The 23,040-nt window shown below is 44.5% G+C and overlaps 2 protein-coding genes and 1 long non-coding RNA gene across 4 annotated transcripts in view; 1 reads left to right on the forward strand and 2 right to left on the reverse strand.

Moving 5' to 3' along the window:
• LOC146496756 (uncharacterized) overlaps positions 1-23,040 on the reverse strand; it is a 496,205-nt gene that overhangs the window by 310,241 nt on the left and 162,924 nt on the right. The window lies entirely within an intron of this gene.
• The window catches only part of LOC146496757 (uncharacterized), a 358,433-nt gene that overhangs the window by 247,952 nt on the left and 87,441 nt on the right, over positions 1-23,040 (reverse strand). The gene's annotated exons all lie outside the window — the stretch shown is intronic.
• Positions 179-15,037, forward strand: LOC146496765 (uncharacterized). Of its 2 annotated transcripts, XM_085142533.1 has the most exons (8): positions 190-439; positions 1,008-1,132; positions 8,286-8,424; positions 11,034-11,155; positions 11,468-11,578; positions 11,649-11,755; positions 14,552-14,642; positions 14,813-15,037. In XM_085142533.1, the coding sequence occupies exons 1-8, from the start codon at positions 343-345 to the stop codon at positions 14,924-14,926; spliced, it is 906 nt and encodes a 301-aa protein (XP_084998659.1). In that variant the 5' UTR covers positions 190-342; the 3' UTR covers positions 14,927-15,037. The 2 variants fall into 2 exon arrangements, with proteins under 2 accessions (XP_084998660.1, XP_084998659.1); XM_085142534.1 differs by lacking the exon at positions 14,813-15,037 and having other exon boundaries at positions 179-439; positions 12,162-14,555.

The raw sequence follows: 23,040 nt of genomic DNA on the forward strand, positions 1-23,040 counted from the left end.
GTTTATGCCAAATGCTGCAGCAGGAGTGCTGACAGGCACTGCTGGACTGACATGTCATCAGGCTGCTGCTTGGGACCCGTCAGGTCAGGGAAACACGGACCTCCCGCAGTGCACAGCGGGACAGAAGAAGCTCGTTCATACGCACTAATTTATTTAAGTTTTATTGAAGCCAGTTTTACGCCGCTGTTAGCCTTCCAGACAATGACTGCATAGCTTGATAGGCGGCGGTAGTGCAGCGTGAACGCGTGCAAACCGCCATTAAAGCCAGAGAAGAAGAAGCTCGGCGTCTCTCAGAGGCGTGCAGCGCCTGTAACAGCGTCCTGCGTGTTTTCCAGCGTGAACATGAACGTGGCCGAAGCTAAATCAGAGCTGAAGCGGCTGCTGAGCAGACTGAGGCCGGCTGAACTCACGCAGCTGCTGGGCTGGATGAAGAACTCAGGTAAACACACGGCACGTGTGGCGTGGGCTTCGTAGGTCACGGCTTCAGCGGGGGACTCCTCACAGTGTCGTCACCATGTCGCGCTGTTTCCACAGTCACGCACACTTCAGGAGTAATACACAGTGGGACGCTTCGGGGTTTTTACGAGTTTGTTACACCTTCCCCACAGACTGACAGCATGCTGTCACTGCTGAGCGTCATTTCCGCTTTACTCAGTGTGTGTGTGTGTGTGTGTGTGTGTGTGTGTGTGTGTGTGTTTGTGTGTGTGTGTGTGTGTGTTTGTGTGTGTGTGTGTGTGTGTGTGTTTGTTTGTGTGTGTGGTGTGTGTGTGTGTTTGTTTGTGTGTGTGTGTGTTGTGTTTTTTTGTGTGTGTGTGTGTGTGTTTTTTTGTGTGTGTGTGTGTGTGTGTGTGTGTGTGTGTGTGTGTGTGTGTTTGTGTGTGTGTGTGTGTGTTTGTGTGTGTTTGTTTGTGTGTGTGTGTGTTTTGTTTGTGTGTGTGTGTGTTGTGTGTGTGTTTTTTTTGTGTGTGTGTGTGTGTGTGCGTGCGTGTGTGAATGCCTTCTTGCAGATGAGCTGGAGGACGAGCTGCTGGGAGATAACGGGAGGGTGCTGCTGCAGAGTATTGCAGAGGACCTGCGGGCTAATGTGCCCCCCGACGCTATGCTGCCCTCTGAGATCGCTGCCTACAGTAAGGTACTGTCTGAATACTGAGCAGGTAGAGGACTGCACACTGCTGATCAGTGCTCCTGCATCACTCTGTGATCAGAAGTTCATTATGACCTTCATAAGTTAATAATAAAAGTGGTGTTACTACTTAATTTACTTTACACTGATTGTAGCCACAGTCTGTCCCAGAGCAGCTGTAGCTGCCTCCACCAGTGTGTGAATGCGAGAGTGAATGAATAGTGGCATTGTAAAGCGCTTTGGGTGCCTAGAAAAGTGCTATATAAATGCAATCCATTATTATTATTATTATTATTATTATTATTATTATTGTTTCTAATCATCACAGCTCTGTTTGGCCTTTTAAAAAGAAGTTTTCTGTGTTTTGGAGGCAAATAAGTGTTTTTAATGTGACACACCTTCCATTAATGTTTACATGACTGTACTACAGAGCCACGCCCACATTGTGTTTAATATGCAGTTTTCATTTTACTTCAAGCTTTTCCCCAATATTTATTTGACTTAAAATAAAAAACACTATTAGATATTTAGTCATATTATATTTTTATATCGTTTTTTTATGGCGTTATTTTTGTGCCACTATTCTGAGCGCACGGAAAAAAAAAAAAAGTTTTGCAGGTGTAAGTGTTGTATTTTGAGGAGAAATTTATTTTGAGCAAAGAAAAGCTGAATCTGAGTGAACAAAATTCATTCATGCATGCAAAAAATGTATTTCAGTGTTTGCTATTATCCACACACACACACACACACACACACACACACAACAGCAGCTCCTCTCACTCAGGTTTTGCATTTGCGCTTGCTCGCATTGTGTTGCTCGCGCTCTCAACATTTCTTTTTTTTTTTTTTTTTTTTTTTCCTGTCCCATTTGGTTCTTTAGCCGTCAGAATTGTTGTCTGAAGACCAACAAGGAGACCCAATGGATTTATTTTGCCAAATGGATCATCATGGCATTGCCGTATTGGTCCATTTGATCGACCTTTGTTTTTATTATTTATTTTATTAAATAAACAAGCAAAAAAAAACAAAACAAAGCAACATACTATACACAACACCATCGCATTAATCTAGCTAAGTGTAAACAGCAGTAAATACTAAATATTGAATGTTGTTGTGCAGCACGCAGGACAGACAGCGCACAATGTGCTTTGAAGTAGCAGCCAAGAAAGGTGTGATTTAAGTCTACGAACAGTGAACACCCGTGTGCACACCTGTGTGGATCGGCGCGCTTGTATTCAAATGGTTTCCCCATGTAATGGTCTGCTAGAGGATGTAGAGAGCCATAGCCCCGTCCCCCAGGGCATGAAGCAGGCATGGAGGAGATCCAGGCCCCAGACATCCAGAGGCCCCAGAGTGCAAGAGCCCAAGGAGGACCACCGGAGGGGCATCCGTGCCACCTTCATGGGAAGGGCTGAGGATCCCCAGACGAGGGGTCACCCAGTAGCCACCGGGCAGAAGCTAGAGGGGGCTATGCAGCCGGCAGCCAGCTGTGCCAGAGTGAACCGAGCCGCAGGCACAGAGGCCGGAGGCCCGAGGGCCCCCCGCGCCCGGAAGAGGCCTGACCGAGCAGCAGGCGCCAGGCCCCGCCAAGTAGCCACCGGGAGTGAGCTGGCACATGACCTGAGCACCCAGCCCCGGACACCAAGAACCAACAATGCACCGACCCCTGAGGGCATCAGTCACCGGCAGGGAGTGTGGTGAGGGGAGATAGGCCTCCACACTTTGGAGGGCCTGGGAGTTCCCAGAGAGGTGGAGTCTAAGACCCGACCTGACATATAGACACAGACAAACAGGCACACACAGACACAGACATGCATTCCCACCCTCATGCACACATATACAAACACTCAGCACTCACCCAACGTAGGAATAAACGTAAATGGACATGTACACACAATCACACTCCCCAAACATACTCTATACATACTCCAGGTATCCTCGCCCCCAGAGGTGGAAACGGCACCCAGACCCAAGAGATGTTACCCTTCCCTCCGGGGTGGAGGCAAGCAGACCGCCCCAGGCTCCGCAGCAGCAGGGAGGCCAATCGGACAGCCAGCATCTCTTCCCAGCCCCCCCCGCCCCGATGGCTAGCAGAGAACGGGGGTGTGTTAAGACCCCATACCTCCCTCCTCCTGCTCAAGTGTAGTGTTGCTGCGTGTTGCTCTAAAGTGTATTTAAAACAAGGGAGAGCATGGTGCTGCTGCCAGAGAGCAGCAGGTGTTAGCACGGCCCCTCCCGAGAACCCTCAATGTCTACATGGATTTAAATTGAGAGGTGGGCACCGGCGCCAGAGGTAGGTTTGAATACACAGACCGTCTACTGGACGCCGTTAACGTGCCCACCCTCAAGGCCCTATATATATATATATATATATATATATATATATATATATATAATATATATATATATATATATATATATATATATATATATATATATATAATGTGTGTGTGTGTGTGTTATGAGAGTGTCAGTAATGTGGATGTCTAAGTTGTGAGATAAAATTGAGGCACAGGTGGCCAGAAGAGGACAGAGGGGGGGGGGAATGTCTCCCCTGCACCCTGGTGACACACCCGCACCCCAAAGCCCTACCTGTGTGGGTGGGTGTGGTGGAGCGGGAAGAGGGAGGCAGCCGGGGATGGGGAGGAAAAGAAGGGAGGGGAGGGTGTCCCTCCCTAGGGCCAGCTCCCCCGCTGACCCCAATATGCACCCCCGTCCTCTGGTATCCACCAAGGCAAGGGAGCCCAGGCCCATCCAGACCGGGGCCGGCGCAGGGGGCACAAGAGGCCCCCTGCGCCAGGGCTGAGCCCCCGTGCACCCACCCGCCCACAACCTCGGCGACACACCGACGAGGACCGAAGCCCCCAAGGCCCAGCCAGAGCCCCAGCACGGAGGCGAAGCACCCCCGAACCCCAAACCCCCACGCCCGCCCCGGATCCACTCAGGGGCAACCAGGCCAGTAACCTACGTCCGCCAGCACAGACCATCCTCCAGCCCCGCTGCACGCAGCCACGAGGAGAACAACCTCTGAGAGCGACCAGAGCCACTAACCAGGTTATGAACACAACCCCCGGGTTAAGCCCTCCAGGGATAACGTCTCTAGGGGTCCTCCAGGTGCCCTAAACCCATCCCAACCTCCACATCAACCACAATAGCCAAGGCGGGACCAAACCACGACCCCCTACCCCCGCTAGGTGATGGAGCCGATCAAAGGAGCCCAGAGGGATTGATCTAATGTGGTGGCAGAGGCTATATCGAGACTAATGTGATCTATTAGATAGTTTCTATATTGGCTAGAATTAAGATTATTTTTATTTTTCCAGTTCATGAGGACCGTTTTCTTGGCGATGCATAGGGCAATAAAAACCATGTGGACTGTATTAATTTCTGTAGTGACATCATCCAAATTTCCCAACAAGCATACTAAAGGGGAGGTTGGAATTTTACATTTCAGACACTTTGATAAGTCCTCACATATCTCGTGCCAAAACTTCTGCACTGGTGGACAGAACCAAAGAGCGTGGATGTAACTGTCTGGTGTATTGCCTTGACAGTGTGAGCAGTTGTTGGCGGATGTAAAGCCCATCTTGAACATTCGATGACCTGTATAGTGCACTCTATGCAGTATTTTGTATTGTATTAATTGCAGATTGGGATTTTTAATCAATTTAAGGGTTTTTAAGCAAATCTGAGACCAGACGTTTTGGTCTAAGCTGACTGATAAATCTGCTTCCCACTTTGCAATAGGAAGGGATATTGATTCATCTATTTTAGAAAGTGTTCTGTATATTTTAGATAATAGTTTGGGGGATTTAAGAGTAAGAAATTGAACCACACTTGGTGGTGTTTGTAATTCAACTTGACTGAGGTTAAATTTCTTTTTTACTATGGATTTAATTTGTTGATATTCTAAAAATCTTTTCTTGTTGATCCCATATTGTGTAACTAGTCTGTCAAATGGAATAAATTCTGTTCCCTCTAATATATGTTCTAAGTATTTAATTCCTTTACAACTCCATTCTGGGAAATTAATCATATTATTGTTTTGTAATATGTCAGGGTTATTCCAGATAGGTGTACGTTTGCATGGGATTAATGAAGACTCCGTTATTTTAGAAACTCCCACCATGCTGTCAGAGAAAAGCTGATGTTGATGCTTTTAAAGCATTCATGTCTTTTGATGTTTGAGCTAATAAATGGTAGGTCTGAAATCTCTAGATCATTGCATAGTGCCTGTTCAACATCTAGCCAGGGCTCATCTAAGAGGGTACATTTTAACCATTCTGAGATGAACTGAAGCCTGTTGGCTAAGAAGTATTGGTGAAAATTAGGCAGATCTAATCCTCCTCTATCCTTGGTTCTTTGCAGCGTTTTTAAGCTGATGCGCGGGGGTTTATCTTTCCAAAGGAATTTAGAAATATGTGAATCCAGAGATCTGAACCAATCTTGTGATGGTTTGTTAGGGATCATTAAAAATAAGTAATTTATTTTTGGCAAGATCATCATTTTTATAGTCGCCCCCTTCCCATGAGTGATATGGGTAGAGATTTCCATCTAGCCAGATCACCTTCTACTTTCTTTAGAAGTGGGATGTGGTTTAATTTAATTAAGTCTGAAAGCTTAGGAGAAACATTAATACCTAAATATTTAATATTTCCAGATTGTAGTGGGGCAGAAGATGAATTATGGAAGGAGCAGTTAATGGGAAGAACTGTAGATTTTGGCCAGTTAATTGAATAATCTGAAACTCTTGAAAACCAGTTTATTAGAGTAATTACCTCAGAGAGGTTGATTTGTGAGTTTTGCAGAAAAAGCAACACATCATCCGCATAGAGACTGATTTTATGTTCTACGTTATTACATTTTATGCCCTTAATTGTTGTAGCCTGTCTAAGTGCTGCTGCTAGAGGTTCGATAAAAATTGCAAAAAGTGAAGGGGAGAGTGGGCATCCCTGTCTGGTGCCCCTCAGGAGACAAAAGCTGGAGGATGTCTGGTCATTTGTTCTGATACGAGCTGTTGGGGAATTGTATAATATTCTTATCCAATTTATGAAAGAGTTTCCAAAACCAAATTTGTGTAAAGTTGCAAATAAAAATTTCCAGTTAACTCTGTCAAATGCTTTTTCTGCATCTAGAGATAATATTATGGTTTCAATGTTTTTATTGTATGAGTAGTCTATTAAATTAAGTAATCTACGAGTGTTTGTTGAGGAGTGCCGACCTTTTATGAAACCAGTTTGGTCAGGATGAATTAAGAGGGGGGTTATTTCTCTAATCTCTTTGAGAGAGCTTTGCAGATTATTTTAAGGTCTACATTTATAAGGGATATTGGACGATAACTTGAGGGAAATAAAGGGTCTTTTCCTGGTTTTAGCAGGAGACTAATGTTAGCAGAATTCATATTTGGTGGTAGTCTGCCATTTTTCTTGATTTCCTGCAACATTCCATGGAATACTGGTGCCAAAATTGTCCAGAATTCTTTGTAGAATTCTGCAGGAAAGCCGTCTGGACCTGGAGCCTTATTATTGGGCATACTTATCAGGGCTTCCTGGAGTTCACCTGGCGTCAGTGGCGAATCCAGTGCCATTGCTTGACTGTCTAGTAATTTTGGAAGAGTTACGTTGTCAAGAAACAAATCAATTTCATTTTTAGACGGGTTTATTTGTGGTGAATATAAAGTTTCATAGAAATCCCTAAATTCTTGTTTATTCTTCCAGGGTCATATATTGTGTTCCCTGATAAATCTTTAGTAGCACATATAGTTGTTTTTTCTTTATTTATTTTTAACTGGTTTGCTAGAAATCGACCTGGTTTGTTACTGTGTTCAAAATTCTGCAAGCGAAGTCTTTGTACAAGGAATTGTGTTTTTCTATTAATAATTTCATTTAATTCTAGTTTTGTTTTGCATATTTTGTTCATTATTTCTTGATCTTGGTGGAACGCGTAGGCTTCTTCTAAGGATTTGATGGTTTTTTCTAATTCCTGAATATTTTTGTTTTCTTCTTTCTTTTTGTGTGATGAGAAAGAAATTATTTTACCTCTCATCACAGCTTTCCCTGCTTCCCATAGAACAGAAGCAGATGTTCCGGGAGTGTCATTAAAGTCTAAATATGAAGTCCATTCCTTTTTAAAATATTTAATAAAGTCTTCATCTTTAAGTAGTGATGTGTTAAATCTCCAGTTTTTACTTGGCGTAGTATTATTCTTGTGTATTAGTGTTAAAGATACAGGAGCATGATCGCTGACAGCTATAGGGTGAATCTCAGTGTCTGAAATGTCACTCAGCAGTGAGCTGCTGACCAAAAAATAATCCAGACGAGAGTCAACATTTCTGCCCGTGCGCGTTCAACTCTTTCTCTACACCGTTATATTTGTGCCACAAAACCAGCCAATCACAGACTTGGATGCAAAAATATCTGATTGGCTGTTTTGGTCTCCAATCAGCTCAAAATGACGAAATGCAATATCCCAGAATCCCTTTCGTCCAAAACTCAAACGAGGCAGTGACGGAGGAACACAGAGGGGCGGAGTTTGAAATATTCCTCTGTTTGGGTCACAAAATAAACTTTTAAGATATTTTCATGCGAGAATGTTTCTGTGTGAACTTCAAATATCTGCTCGATTCATCAAGACACCACATATTTGCATAAGTGCTCTGACGTTTTCGGAGATTGCGACACATTGCGAGCGAGCGCAAATGCAAAAACTGAGCGAGAGGAGCTGCTGTTGTGTGTGTGTGTGTGTGTGTGTGTGTGTGTGGATAATAGCAAACACTGAAATACAGTTTTTGCAGCAATGAGTTTTGTTCACTCAAATTCAGCTTTTCTTCGCTCAAAATAAATTTCTCCTCAAAATACAACTCTTACACCTGCAAACTCTTTTTACGTGCGCTCAGAATAGTGGCACAAAAATGACGCCATATTTTTTGGGGCTTACAAACATTTTCAAACCTCTCTGAAGTTTAAAAATATTGAGCCATTATATTTCAGTATTTTGTGTTTGTGCGTCTGCTGCGTACGTCTGATCATGAGAGACACTCGGTGTCCTCCTCATGTGAGTGTCCATGTTGGTGTTAGTGGAGACAGGTCTGAGCTTCATGATGTTAATGGAGAGAGGTGTGGTGATGATGAGGATGACGAGGAAGCTTTGGTCCGTGTTCCAGATGCAGCGGCGGTCACGGCCGACGGTTCACGTGGACAGCTTCCTGTACGACGACGAGCAGGTGGACTCCCTGTGTGAACGGGGGCTCATGAGCCGCAACTACTGCCTCAGCTGTGGATCCCACAGGACTGCACCTCTGGGTGGGAGCACATCACCACTGCTCACCTTTGTTCAGGTCCACATGTTTAGCAGCTCGCTAAACTCATGTGTTATCCTAGCAGCTGTAGCTAGCTGGCAGACTCGCATATGTGTGAAGAAGTGTTAGGGCCACGTTAAGATGACAGCTGTTTAAAGACACACCGGCACAGTCGCTGTTCCCCCTGACATAGTGAAGTCTTACTCAGGATCAGTTTGAATAACAAGAAAGCAAACGGTTGGTCCTTTAGCTCACAAACACAGTGCTCAGTATAAGAGTGATGCAGGGTTATGTTACAGCCTCGTGCAGTAGAGACGATGTTTGTTAGAACGCACTAGACTTGTAGTCAAGACCACCTAAACCCAGACCAAGACCAGAGGGTATCGAGACTGAGAAGTCTTTAAACTGCAGCCAGATCTTCGTTTACGGGTTTCAGGCACATTTATGTGTTTCTGCGATGCACTCGCACAGCCCTCCTCACTGCTGTCTGCTGTCTCACTCACTCACTGAGAGGACAGACGCACGCTCGACCTGACTGTCGCATTCATCACCCTCTCTGTTTTTCACATAATGATATTATCCTATGTCCTCGCATGTGATTGGCCACAGTATGGAGGGATTGGAGCATAGCTGAGCCACTGTGTGAGAGCTGAGCAGCCAAAGGAAATGTAGCCGGTCTCGCTCAATGGGAGTCGAGTCTGATTCACTACAAAGCGCTCTGTAAGCACGGCTCTTAGAGCTGATGCTTTTGAAATGACACATCGAACGTTACGTTGTGTGTCATGGATACTGTTGACTCCAGAGGCGGAGCCAGACATTTTATACACCCGGGGCTTAGCCCCAAAGGGTAGTATGCAGGGGGGGGGGGGGTGACTGAAAGATTTATTAGGCTGAGTTATGAGTTTTGTTCAAAAAAGAATGACTTCATATAGGAAAAAATATGTATCACATATGCAGGACACCTTAAACTAGTTTTTTAATTAAGCAGCAAGGCAGAACAAAGTCAGGGCTAGGGATGGGTTCTTCTCTGCGTGAGTAGCTTCATGTTGTTCGTGTGTAATTTACGTTGAGTAGGCTAACCACGTTATTACATTAATGCATGTAAGGTGAACTAGCAAACACCGTCATAGCTACATGCAGCTGTCTTCTTGTTTGATGGCAGATACTCCCTTCACCCTGGCCAAAAAGGCTAAAATGACCAAAGAAAAAGTGGAAAACAGTTAAACATGAGAGGTTTTTGGACAAAGTTTGTGTTTTTTCCATTGTTTAAGCTGCTTCCAGCCAAGAGTGATACCATATATGCCCCGTAGCTGCAGAAAAGGCTAACATTGTTATCTTTTTACAAAAAAACAGCTGAACATGAGAGGTTCTTTGGTTAAAGTGTGTGTTCTTCATTCTTTAAGCACTGGTTCGAGCACCGTTTAAGCACCGGCACCATTTCAAAAGTACCGGTTTGGTACTGGTATCAGATAAAACCTAAACGATACCCATCCCTAGTCAGAGCTGTATCAAGACACAGGGACTAAACTTCAACCAGACCCAGAACTGATCCGGAATTAAAACAGGACTACAACAGTTCAAAATCAGGACTACTTAGGACTTAACCAAAACAGAACCAGAATCAAAACTAGATGATAGTAGACTATTTAGATTGAGAAACGTTTATATAATTATTTAGCCTTGTTGTGCAAACAAGCCTGCAAAACTTAATAAATATAGAATATGAAAAGTAACAAGTTGTATCTAATAGAGCCAAAAATATTTATCACGATATATATTTGAAAATTTGTGATAACGATATAACTGACGATATAATTGATGCGAGACAAAATAAAACTCCACAACTTTACTAGCGCAAAAAAAAAAAAACCCATGCATTTATTTTCACTTAAACAAGCAGCTGTTTTTATGTGGATTAAAGCTATATAAAAGCTATATTTTATTACAGATGAAAGAATTTAGACAGTTTGTAACTCTCAGTGATGCTGTGTGTTCGTTTGACTTTGGGACCTGAAGCAGAGTTTGGGACCCAGATTACTAAGCCTCTACGAAGGCTATATATGAGGTGGCTGTAAAGGTGCTGAACAGGGGATTGTTGGCATTTTGACTGCACAATTGTGAGCTCTTTGTTATGCACAAAACCAACATTGTTTTCTTTTATTTATGGAGCATGATTATTTAATAAATGCTGATAATTTATTTTTGAGTAGTTTCTTCATGTAAATCTGCGCTGTATGTAAATAAAAATGCCTGTGTGACATCTGGGACACAGTGTGACTAAGAACTCTCTTTTTGTTCTTAACTTATGGCTTTAAAAAATATCGAGATATGAATTTTGGGTCATATCGCCCAGCCCTAGTTGTCAGTCAGGCATCTAACGATGAAACAAATTACACTCCAAAAGACCCCGGGCTTCTGAAACGGTGACCCGGGCTTCTGAAACGGTGACCCGGGCTTCTGAAACGGTGACCCGGGCTTCTGAAACGGTGACCCGGGCTTCTGAAACGATGACCCGGGCTTAAGCCAGTAAGCTGCTCCACTTTCAGCACGTCAGTGGATGCACGAGGTGATGGTGCAGCTGAATGAAACCGTTGTCCTCGTCTCCTTTGGCAGACTTCATCTCTCACTCGTTCTCCGTGACCGAGCTTCGGTTCCTGTTCCAGCACGTTCTTCCAGATCTGAGTGGCCGGACACTGGTGGATGTAGGATCCAGACTGGGGGCCGTGCTGTATGGGGTCAGAGGTCAACACACACACACACACACACACACACTGTTGCTGTTTTTGTCACTGTAGAGGACATTAGACCGACTGTCCTTCTTCCTGATAAGTGGAGCTGTGCAGACGTGCAGGTTTTCCAGGAACACGAACAAACGCTCAGACGTTGGTCTGACTGCACTTTTGTGACAAACTTAAAAAAGTAAATCATTCAATTTAATTTAACAAATGTTGTTGCTTGTTAGTCTTTCATTTCTTTTTCACCTGTTGTCTTTAATGTGTGTGTGTGTGTGTGTGTGTGTGTGTGTGTGTGTGTGTGTGTGTGTTCAGGGCTACGTGTACAGCTCAGCGTCCCGGCTGCTCGGCCTGGAGATCAGCGAGGCTTTCGTCAGGCTGCAGGACTCCATGCTGCACAAATACAAGCTGACTGACAGAGTTCAGGTTTGTGTGTTTGAGTCGTGACGATCGCCTACACGACCGCTCAGCCACAGGTGGTTTCTTCTCTCTGCAGGTCCTCCAGGCTGACGTCTGCACGCAGGATATTCTGCTGCAAAACGCAGATGTTGTTGTCATGAATAACGTCTTTGAGTACTTCCTGGAGCCCGAGCAACAGGTCAGGTAAGGTTACACAGAATATTAGACCAGCAGGGCAGTTTTGTTGTTTGGTTATCTGTGTGAAAGTTTGATCTGGGTTTTGTTGAGAGGACACGCTGACATGCACTCAGGTCTGAACTGGTTGAATCAGGGCAGACGTCTTTGAAGGCACAGAAAGCTGTACGTACAGAATCATCGGTCCAATCCAGCAACAAATGTGCTGACTTTGCCCTAAAATAAGGGTTTAGTCCTGTGACGTGTGTGCACAGCAGGACAGCGCTGGCATACATCTCCTACTGTGACTGTTCATGTGAAGGCGCAGGCCTCCATACGTACTGTTTCAGACTTGTCCCACTGGTTTGCTCCTGTAATGAAACGAATGATCAGCATTTTGTGTACAAACATGAAAGTTGTGATGATTTTCTCACAGCTTCTCTGCAGCCAGAGTCGTCTCCCCCTGCTGGCCATTAGAAAGAATGCAGGTTTAAGACCTTCCTGGCTTCACGTCTCAGAAGGTTGTACAAAGAAGTGCTTTTATTTAGTTAAAGAGGTTTGTTCAACTCGGTGTTCAATGTCATGGAGGAGCTTTACACCACAGCCCAGCTGTTACAGTTACAGAAACCTGTCACTGCAATTCACTGTGTTACAGAAGTAATACTTAATTTTGTTTTTAAGAAAAATCAGAGCCACATATGAGGATATTAGTTTAAAATGTTGATAGAACAGTAGCAGTATGTCCTCGTAAGTGGATATCAGGCTCCTGTAGAGCAAAATTGAGTATTTTGGTCTAAATAACCCAAAATGTGACGTCCACATATGTGGACGCAGGTCCTAGGAGGTTAAAGAGCTCTAATCTGCAGAAATGAACAGGATCAGTGCATTAGCTGGAGCTTTTCTTTGACCTCTCAGTTGAGTGATTTTTGCAGCATTACTCTGTCATCCTGTTTCTATTCTGTATACATCTGTATCATCTGTTTCTATGTCTGATCGGAGCAATCAGTACTCAGTTATTTACGTTTGTGTAGAGCAGGGGTCGGCAACCTTTCTGATGATGAGTGCATCTAACATTTCCTCAGAGGTCAATGTGCCATATGATTGCATTATCAATAAATGTAATAACACTCTATATTAACAGTTACTCACTATATAGAACTTTAAAGAATATTTGTTCACAGATGTTGGCAGCTATCAGCGAATAGTTATCAGCTATTTGGAAACAAAAAAAAGTTTGTATCCATAACAAGAACAACATAACAGCAAATGAACTGTACAACAGAAAATACAAATGCTATTTATGGTCTCCTCACAACAATGATAAAAACTGTCAATAAGGCCTCTGCAATGTTCTGAAGACAGTTAAACTTGTCAGGTAGTGTCCAGCAGGTGAACATGCAGCTCCATGAACACGCAGCTGTGGATTCCAGCTGCGTTCGTAGTTCTGCAAACTTTGACCCCACAGAGTCGAGCTTTTCAGTTCAATCAGCTGCATTTCGAAGTCCTCTGTGTCCAGCAGGTTAATGTGAGACAAATCCAGCTGCTCATTAAAACTTTCTGGTTTGATCAGAAAATAAAACATTGGTCCAAACACCTGAAAGTCCCGAAAACACATTGTGAATTCTGTCTCCAGTCTATGGATGTATCCGAGTATTTCCACGGTGCTGATGCTGCGCTGATCGGACAGCTGCTGAATTTATTTCTTAATGCACCCTCTCAGATTAACTCACTGCGTGTCGTGCCCAGGGCTGGACTGGGACAAAAAATCGGCCCACCAGGTATTAAAGCCATAAAGCCTTTGAATGAAAACAACCCTGTTGTGACAGTGATGTACAGTCTTAGATTAGATTAGATTAGATTAGATGAAACTTTATTAATCCCTCGGGTGGGTTCCTCTGGGAAATTCGGTAAATAAATAAGTTAAAAAAACTTGTTGGTATATGTATGATTTCTATTCATTTTACATCAGATAAAACTTTGGTTGTAAGATTCAGATAATTATTTTTTAACAGCGAGACATTTTAAATGAGAATAAGAAAGAAAAGTATTTCTTTGTGCCCCCCTCTCCCTGTTAATGCCCTACCTGCCCCCCTGGCAACACTTTGCTAGACCCGCATCAGCTGATACTAGAAATTAATATTAAATCAAATTGGCGCAGTGGCAGATTGAAAAGGGACCTTGAAAGTGTTTAAAGGTGCTTGAATTTGACCCTGAAAAAGGCGCATGAACCCTGATAGAAATACATGTACAAAATGCAATTACTGCCCGTTAGTCTGGGAAGGGTTATCAGAGGATTACCTCAGACAACAGAGGACTCCATTAAGCATGCTGAAAAGTTCATGTGCAGGTGGAAAAAGACTGAATGTGCAGGGCGGGCAAGCGTGTTCTCTTTAAAAACACATGGTGACATGGCTTTGTTTGCAAACTTCATTTGAACAATGTGCTTTGGTCAGGTGAGACCAAAGTGGAGATGTGTGTCTGTAGTGCACAGCAGTACAAATGGTTAAACCCAAACACAGCACACTGGCACGAACACGTGAGGATTTGGGTTCGTCGTGCAGCCAGAGCAGACCTGGGACCTCTGTTCTGGTCTGACAGTCCAGTTTGTTCTCAATCTGCTGAGAATTCATGAAAAGAATCCACGTGCCAGTCAAAGTCTACCTGAAAACTCAGGTGGGACCTTAAGACAACTACATGGAGACCTGCCAAAGACCATATGTGTCTCATTATGTCCTGATATAGAAGACCTTGGCTGTACAAAGCGCACAAACACCCTTCTGTACGCTCTGTCAGACGCACACAGCTATGATGACTTTCTGTTTTCAGGGCATGGAAGTTCATCATGCAGAATTTCCGGAAGAAGGGATCTCTGCTGGTCACTGTTCCCAGTCTGCACGAGAGTCTGGATCCCCTGCAGGTGACACTTGGCTGATGTTAGCAGTTCGTACATGTGGACAGTAAAACGTGTTTCTCATGTTGTGACAGATGCATGAAGTTTGTTCCTCTCATGGATAAAGTGACTGCTAACATCATGAACAAAGCCGTTCTTGGTCTGTTCCTCAGTGTGTTTGTGTCTGTGTCAAACAGGAGGTGTTGCAGCCTGACTGGGTGGAGGAGCTTCCTGTCAACTACGACGTCTACCTGGGCAGAGACACAGACCCCGATGCTCTCAGACAGATCCACCTGTACAGGGTCATCTGATTTGGACCTGTTTGTCCCTGAGCTCTGTTGAAATCGTCTTGGCTAATTGATACTCTGAACGGAGCTCGTTAAATCCAAACCCAGTTAATTAAACCCATGATCTGGTTTAAACTGGTTAGGACGGGTTGAAATTATCTGGGTTGGTTAGAGCTGGACTCTTCCTTCCCTGGTCTACATATCAAAGAAACTCAGGCTTTGTCTCGTTCATTGAGTTGCACTTGCAAAATACTTTGTTAATATTACATGTCAGTTAATTCAGCGTTGACTAAATGTGTCCTTTATAGTAAAGGCTTGGCAACAAGTAACCAATCACAAACATGGACAGATGAGCGTGGCTACATGATGAAAGTGTCAAAATGAGGCTTTCTCTAGTAAATCCTCACATTGAGTCACAATGAGACTACCTGACTCCCAGCAGAAAACTCAATAAATACAACTTTCCACAAACCAACACGATGCTTCAGAAAAACTGTCTGCTGGTGTTGTCAGAAGTCTGACTGGTCATATTGTGGGGCATCATGTACTGTTAGTGTATCCTGCTCAGGTCAGAGATGCAGAATAATCAGTGTGAGCATACCATGAGTAACATGATCACAAAGGTGCACCGTGCTGCCGCTCTGTGTAATGTTTTTCTTGGATGTGCCTGTTCACACCAATCTTTAAATGAGAAGGTTTGTCATTTCTGTGGCATTTAAAGGAGGAGGCCAAACATCCCTGCAGAGTTGGAGTCTTTCAGAAACAACATTAATGTATGGAAAGTGTGACCATCAGAAAACCGATGGTGCAAGTGGTTGAAGTCAGAGTGTAGAAATGTACTGCAAGGAGTCAAACTCCAGTGTCCTGACACTTTTCCATGTGTCCCTGCTGCAGCACACGTTCCTCTGGCATTTCTTTACATGCAAATGATATCGAATTTAAAAACCCTTCAGATATTAAATAAAACAGGTGTGGTGCAGGTCCCTATTTTAAGTCTCTAGATTAGGGGTGATGGCTAGTGATGTGCGATACCACTGACTTCCTTTCCGATCCGATACCAAGTAAAATTCAGGGTCGACGATACTGATCCGATACGATACTTTTTGCAAAAACTTGCAAAAAGTATCAGTATGTGCGCACACCAGGGGCTGCCACACAGTTATACAACCGTGTTTCACACATGACTATGAAAGGTGGAAGAGGAAGTAGTTCCTTCCAATGCAGACAATCTGAATGATATAGTTTCTTTCCACTGTGTTCCTGTTAATAATAAACTACAAATTTACCCTAAATTACTAATATATCGATATTTTAATGTGAGAATTGATTCTAGAACATAAATGATCGGAGGAATCGATATTTCAGGATCGATCCACACATCACTACTAATGGCACGACCATAGCTGGACTGGCCATCCCGGTGGGTCGATGCTGATTTTTTGTTTTTATAGGCTGATGATTTTTTTTTCTTTTCTTTTCTTTTCTTTTTTTTTTTTTGCCTGTCCCATTTGGCTCTTTTGCCATCAGAATTATTGTCTAAAGTCTCTTTACTTTACCAAATTAACCATCCCAGCCTTGCCGTAATGGTCTATTTGATTCACCTTTTATTGTTTATTTTATTTATTTTCACTTGCTACACACAGGACAGACTTGAATGAGGAAAAGAAAAGAGGGAAAGAAAAACAGTGGGGAAGAGGGACGGGGATAAAGGGCAAAAAAACTAAAACCCACAAAATAAGCAGACAAAAAATACATCTATCAATCACCTGGATCACCTGTTGAGAAAGAAAAAAGAAAACAAGCATTTAACAATAAAACAACATCACGATGATATATGTGAATATAACAGTAAATACTAAATATTAAACATTATTGTGCAGCACTTAAGATCGACAGCACAGTGTGCTTTGAGGTAGGAGCCAAAAAGGGTGTAGTTTGTGTGTGTGATCACCCGTGTGTACACCTGTGAGCATGGACGCGCTTGTTTTTAAAAGGTTCCTTCATGTAATGATCTGCTAGAGGGTGTGGGGGGGCCACAGCCCCGTCCACCAGGGCATGAAGCAGGTATGGAGGAGATCAAAACTCCAGACATCCAGAGGCCCCCAGAACACAAGAGACCAAGGAAGACCAACAGAGGGGCAGTCGTGCCACTGTCCCAGAAAGAGCTGAGGAGAGTCCCAGATGAGGGGTCACTCAGCAGCCGCGGAGCAGAAGCCAGGGGGGGTTGCAGTGACGTGCCCGTGTGCTCCGCTGGCAGCCAGCTGTGCCAGAGAGACCGAGCCCCAGGCCGAGAGGCCGAGGGCACCCCACCCCCGAAGTGGCCCGAGCGAGCCCCAGGCTCCAGGCCCCGATAAGCAGCCACCAAGGAGTGAGCCGGTGGGTACCTGGACGCCCACCCCCGGACACAAAGAACCACCAACGCACCGATGTCTGAGGGCGTCTGCCACTGGCAGGGGGAGTGGTGGGGGGAGATAGGCCTCCATACCTTAGAGGGCCTGAGATGTCCTCAGAGAGGTGGCGTCTGATACCCAACCTGACATATAGACACAGACATACAGGCACACACAGATACAAACATCCATTCCCACCCTCGTGCTCTCATAGGCAATTACTCAACACTCACCCAACGTTTTCTTTTTCTTGTAACGGTATAAACAATGAAAGATGGTGGATTGGCCAGATGCTGGCCGGTGTGTAAAATAACTTGTTTGGTGGTGGCTATGGTGGAGCTTCCACAGAGGCCAGCAGGTGGATGAGGGAAAGGGAGGCAGGAGGAGCAGAGACCCGAGGCGGCCGCCGTTGTTCTGGGAATCCATCCTACCTGGAAAAACATCCTACAAAATGTTTCTGCGCAGACGCGGCGCATGCGCACAAAACCAACGCCAAATTAACTTCTTTTTCTCTCACCCATTAGGAATACTTCTTAAGGTTATGGTTAGGGGAAGGGTTAGGTTTAGTCGCAACTTACCATCAAATTATAATACGGGTAGGACGTTTTGTCAGAGTAGGATGATTTCTCAGAACACCGGTCCGAGTGTCAGGAGAACTTCAGGTAAGTCACTGTTCACTGCAAGTTATGACCTGCAGTCTATCTGGGTCAGATATAAACCAAGTTTAGGTGGAGTTTATTTTCGTTATTCTGACTTTTTCGTACTGCTACTAGCTAGCATGACGGAGTTTCTATACAGCTGGGTGGTGCTATGATGTTACTGATGTTGAACTTTATTTTGTTCATAAGGTTAGTTAGTAGAGTTTCCAACCGTCCCCTAAAAAACTGAATCGTCTCGTATTCAGAGAAAATATTACGAGTTTCGTATTGAGGTGAGAAGGAACAGTTTGTCCCGAACTTCAGCCACAATGAAAAAGACACAAAGCTGGATTTATTCTGTCGTGACGCTGCACAGCTGTTTCTTCTCTCATTCTCCCCTCCCTCTCTCTCCTGTTTCTACTTCAATCATGAATCTGATCAATGATCAGCTGATCGTCTCTCTTGTTTGTTTATCGCCCACTTTGCGCCAGAAAGAGGAAACCAGCGGATGTCGCGCTAAACAACAGCAGCACGTTTAAGCTTGATCAGCTGTTGTTAGAATTGATTTAATATTAATTTCTAGTATCAGCTGATGTTTGCTGGAGCCACAGCTGTAAAGCTGCTGGTCATGATGGTTTGGACATGTGGTGAGAGGGAAACATGAAGATGAAACCAGGAGATGTCCTTACTGAATCATCAGAGCTGAACAGGTGATGGAGAAACAGGTTTACCTTTTAGGTGACATGACTGAGTTGAAGTTATGAACTGTTTCTGAGAGACAAATAACACCAGGATCCTTTTCTAAGTAGCTGACAGCTGGTAACTGTGCAGGGGCGGGTGTAGCAAAGCGTTGCCAGGGGGGGCAGGTAGGGCATTAACAGGGAAAGAGGGGCACAAAGAAATACTTTTCTTTCTTATTCTCATTTAAAATGTCTCGCTTTTAATAAATAATTATCTGAATCTTACAACCAAAGTTTTTATCTGATGTAAAATGTATAGAAATCATACATATTCCAACAAGACTGTACATCACTGTCACAACAGCGTCTGTTTTCATTCAAAGGCTTTATGGCTTTAATACCTGGGGGGTCAGTCTCTAGTCAAAATGTCCGGGCCGATTTTTTGTCCCAGTCCAGCCCTGGGCACGACACACAGTGAGTTAATCTGAGAGGGTGCATTAAAAAATAAATTCAGCAGCTGTCCGCTCAGCGCAGCATCAGCACCGCAGAAATACTCGGATACATCCATAGACTGGAGACAGAATTCACAATGCTTTTTTGGGACTTTCAGGTGTTTGGACCAATGTTTTATTTTCTGATCAAACCAGAAAGTTTTAATGAGCAGCTGGATTTGTCTCACATTAACTGGTTGGACACAGGACATCGAAATGCAGCTGATTGAACTGAAAAGCTCGACTCTGTGGGGTCAAAGTTTGGAGAACTACAAAACAGCTGGAATCCACAGCTGCATGTTCACCTGCTGGACATCACTACCTGACAAGTTTAACTGTCTTCAGAACATTGCAGAGGCCCTATTGACAGTGTTTATCATTGTTGTGAGGAGACCATAAATAGCATTTGTATTTTCTGTTGTTCAGTTTATTTGCTGTTATGGAGAAAAAGTCTTTTTTTTGTTTCATAATAGCTGATAACTATTCGCTGATAGCTGCCAACATCTGTGAACAAATATTATTCTATAAAGTTGTTCTATATAGTGTGTAACTGTTAATATAGAGCATTATTACATTTATTGATAATGCAATCATATGGCACACTGACTTCTGAGGAAATTTTAGATGCGCTCATCATCAGAAAGGTTGCCGACCACTGAACTAGACTATTCAAGTCATTCAGGATGTGTTATGCTTAAGGTAGCACTCATCCAACTACATCATGGCGGCAAATCTCTGGACACATTTGCCGTACTCGATGACGGCTCAGAGAAGACTGTTGTGCTTCCTGCAGCAGTTAAATCTCTAAGATTGGAACAGGAGGAAGCAGCACTCTCACTGAGAACTATCCATCAAGATGTAATCCAGATGAAGGGAGGCTTTGTCTCATTCCAGGTGTCACCGAGGGCTAAGCCCAAAGCCAGGTACAAAGTAGCACATGCCTTCACAGCCCAACAGTTGAGCCTAGCTACTCAGTCATGTCCAGCTGAACAGCAAAGGAAGAAGTATCTTCACCTACAGAAAGTCCAGATTGAGGGATTTAACCAGGTCCAACCTTTAGTGCTGATCTGCTCACATAACGCTCATCTCATCACCCCTGTCCGTCCCATCCTTCGGGACTCAGCTGGCACTGCCCGACAGACGTTCTGGGATATAAGCACCGCCCTATAACCTATTCCACAGTCACACTGCACAATGTGTACAAGGTACTAGCTACCCAGGATGACCGACTAGGTTATATTTGTCCGTACACTACAAGGGCCAAGCTGATTGTACAGGCCCTGTGGAGGACAGAGAGAGGATGGGATGAGCCCATCGAAGGGAATCTACTTCAGTCCTGGCTCGAGTGGGAAGGTGAACTGTCACACCTTCAACACGTCACCATTCCCTGCTGCTACACTCCTCCTCACAACTTCAGCAATGCGACATACGAGGCTCACATATTCTGTGACACATCAGAAAAGGCGTATGGAGCTGTGGCTTATCTCCGTAAAAGAACAACAGCTGCCCATCGCCACATCATTCCTGATGGCTCGATAAAGAGTCACCCAAAGAGGTGTCAAGGCCCCGATTGGAGCTTTGCACAGCACTCACAGGAGCCTACTTGGCCAAACTACTCCAGACAGAGCTCACCATACTCCTGCGCTCGATCTACCTGTGTGTCTACAACGGTGCTGCAGTGGATCCAGTCTAGTTCCTGTCGCTATAAGGTATTTGTGGGGACTAGAATCTGTGAAATACAGGAGCATCGCCTGAAGAGTGGCAGTATGAGGGCTCTGACCTTAATCCCGCTGATGACATCACCAGAGGGAAACATCTCGCCGACCTAACTGTCCCCAATCGTTGGTCACATGGTCCACCCTTCCTGTCACAAACAGCTGACAATAGGCATAACTTGCCAACAGAGTTCCCAGCATGCAGCATGGAGGAGCTCAGGAAGACTGCATTCTGTGGGCATGCTTCTGTATCCCCGACCTTACCGGATCCATCATAGTATGCCACGCTAGATGAGCTGATCGCTGCTACATACCAGACCTTACACGGGGTGGCCGACACTCCTATTACAGCAGCGGAGCACCTAGGAACCAAGACCATGCTGCTTCGCTCAGCTCAGACTGACAGAAGAGGCCAGAGCCTTCTGGATCGGTCACCCAGTTCAATTCAATTTTATTTTATTTATATAGTGCCAAATCACAACAAAAGTCGCCTCAAGGCGCTTCATATTGTACAGTAGATCGCACAATAATAGATACAGAGAAAAACCCAACAATCATATGACCCCCTATGAACAAGCACTTTGGCGACAGTGGGAAGGAAAAACTCCCTTTTAACACGAAGAAACCTCCGACAGAACCAGGCTCAGGGAGGGGCGGGGCCATCTGCCTCCTGTTTTGGATTTGCTGAAGGCTTTTCAGGGAGTTTTTAGGACTTCCTGATAATAATGAATTACAGTCGTCCAGCCTGGAAGTAATAAATGCATGAACTAGTTTTTCAGCGTCACTCTGAGACAGGATATTTCTAATTTTAGAGATGTTGCACAAATGGAAGAACGCAGTCTTACATATTTGTTTAATATGTGCGTTGAAGGACATGTCCTGGTCAAAAACGACTCCAAGGTTCCTCACAGTGTTACTGGAGGCCAAGGTAATGCCATCCAGAGTAAGAATCTGGTTAGATACCATATTCCTAAGCTTTTCAGCGCCGAGTACAATAACCTCAGTTTGATCTGAGTTAAGAAGCAGAAAGTTAGCGGCCATCCAAGTCTTTATGTCTTTAAGACGTTCCTGCAGTTTAACTCATTGGTGTGTGTTATCTGGCTTCATGGACAGATAGAGCTGGGTGTCATCTGCATAGCAGTGAAAATGTATGCTATGTCTTCTAATGATGCTGCCTAAGGGAAGCATGTATAATGTAAACAGAATTGGTCCTAGCACTGAACCCTGTGGAACTCCATAATTGACCTCAGTGTGCTCAGACAGCCGTCTTAGCGTGCTGTCCCCTGAATATGAGAGTCTTACTAGTCTCATCAGAGTTGGACGTTGCCTCCGTCGAGCTGCAGACCTGGATCCAGACAGTATTCATCCCATCGTACTAGCGTACAGCATTAGTGAGTGGACTGTAGGAGATGGCGCGCCTCACCTTCTACACCAAAAATGGCTTACTAACCTTCATCACGGCTGAGACTCTATAAGTCCCCGTAGACTGTTTTGGGCCATACATGATAAAGACAGGCCGTAGAAGAGAGAAACGCTGGGGAATTATCTACAGGTGTCTTACAACCAGATGTGTGCACCTTGATCTCCTCCCTAGTCTTGACACAGATTCCTTCCTTATGTCATTACGCAGATTTATCGCATGCTGGGGAAAGCCATACGAGATGCGGTCTGATCAAGGGACTAATTTCAAAGGTGGTCACAGAGAACTCCGAACTGCATTTGAAAACATGGAGTCTGAACTCAAGCAGCAACTAGCCAAGCAGGCTATCAACTTCCACTTCAACTCCCCACACTCTCCTCATTTCGGGGGAGCCTGGGAGCAGTGAAGTCAGCAGTGAAGTTAGCTCCTCAAGTGGTCCTTAAAGACCAAGTTGTGGCCGAAGAAGTCCTACTCACAGCCCTCATAGAGGTTGAGGGCATTTTGAACTGTAAACCACTCGGCTATGCATCGGCTGACATAGCTGAGCCAGATCCCATCACACCAAATCTTTTCTTGATGGGGCGGCATGATTCTGCACTACCCCAGGCAGCTTACGGCCCCTCAGGCACTCTTTCGAACACAAGATGGAGGCACAGTCAGGTCATCAGCGACCACTTTTGGAAGCGGTTCACACAGAACTACCTCCCAGGACTGCAACTTCGACAGAAATGGAGGAAGTCCACTGACAACATGGGTTAGGGTGGTGGAAAGTTCCTGAGGACTCAAATGATACCGTCTCAAATT

Source organism: Neolamprologus multifasciatus, chromosome 19 (assembly GCF_963576455.1).
Source record: "Neolamprologus multifasciatus chromosome 19, fNeoMul1.2, whole genome shotgun sequence".
In the NCBI taxonomy this organism is placed as follows: domain Eukaryota; kingdom Metazoa; phylum Chordata; class Actinopteri; order Cichliformes; family Cichlidae; genus Neolamprologus; species Neolamprologus multifasciatus.

Coding starts and splice junctions, on each gene's coding strand:
- LOC146496765 (XM_085142533.1), top strand. CDS start 343: ATGAACGTGGCCGAAGCTAAATCAGAGCTGAAGCGGCTGCTGAGCAGA. Junction 1,133..8,285: donor AGATCGCTGCCTACAGTAAG/GTACTGTCTGAA, acceptor TCCGTGTTCCAG/ATGCAGCGGCGGTCACGGCC. Junction 14,643..14,812: donor AGAGTCTGGATCCCCTGCAG/GTGACACTTGGC, acceptor TGTGTCAAACAG/GAGGTGTTGCAGCCTGACTG.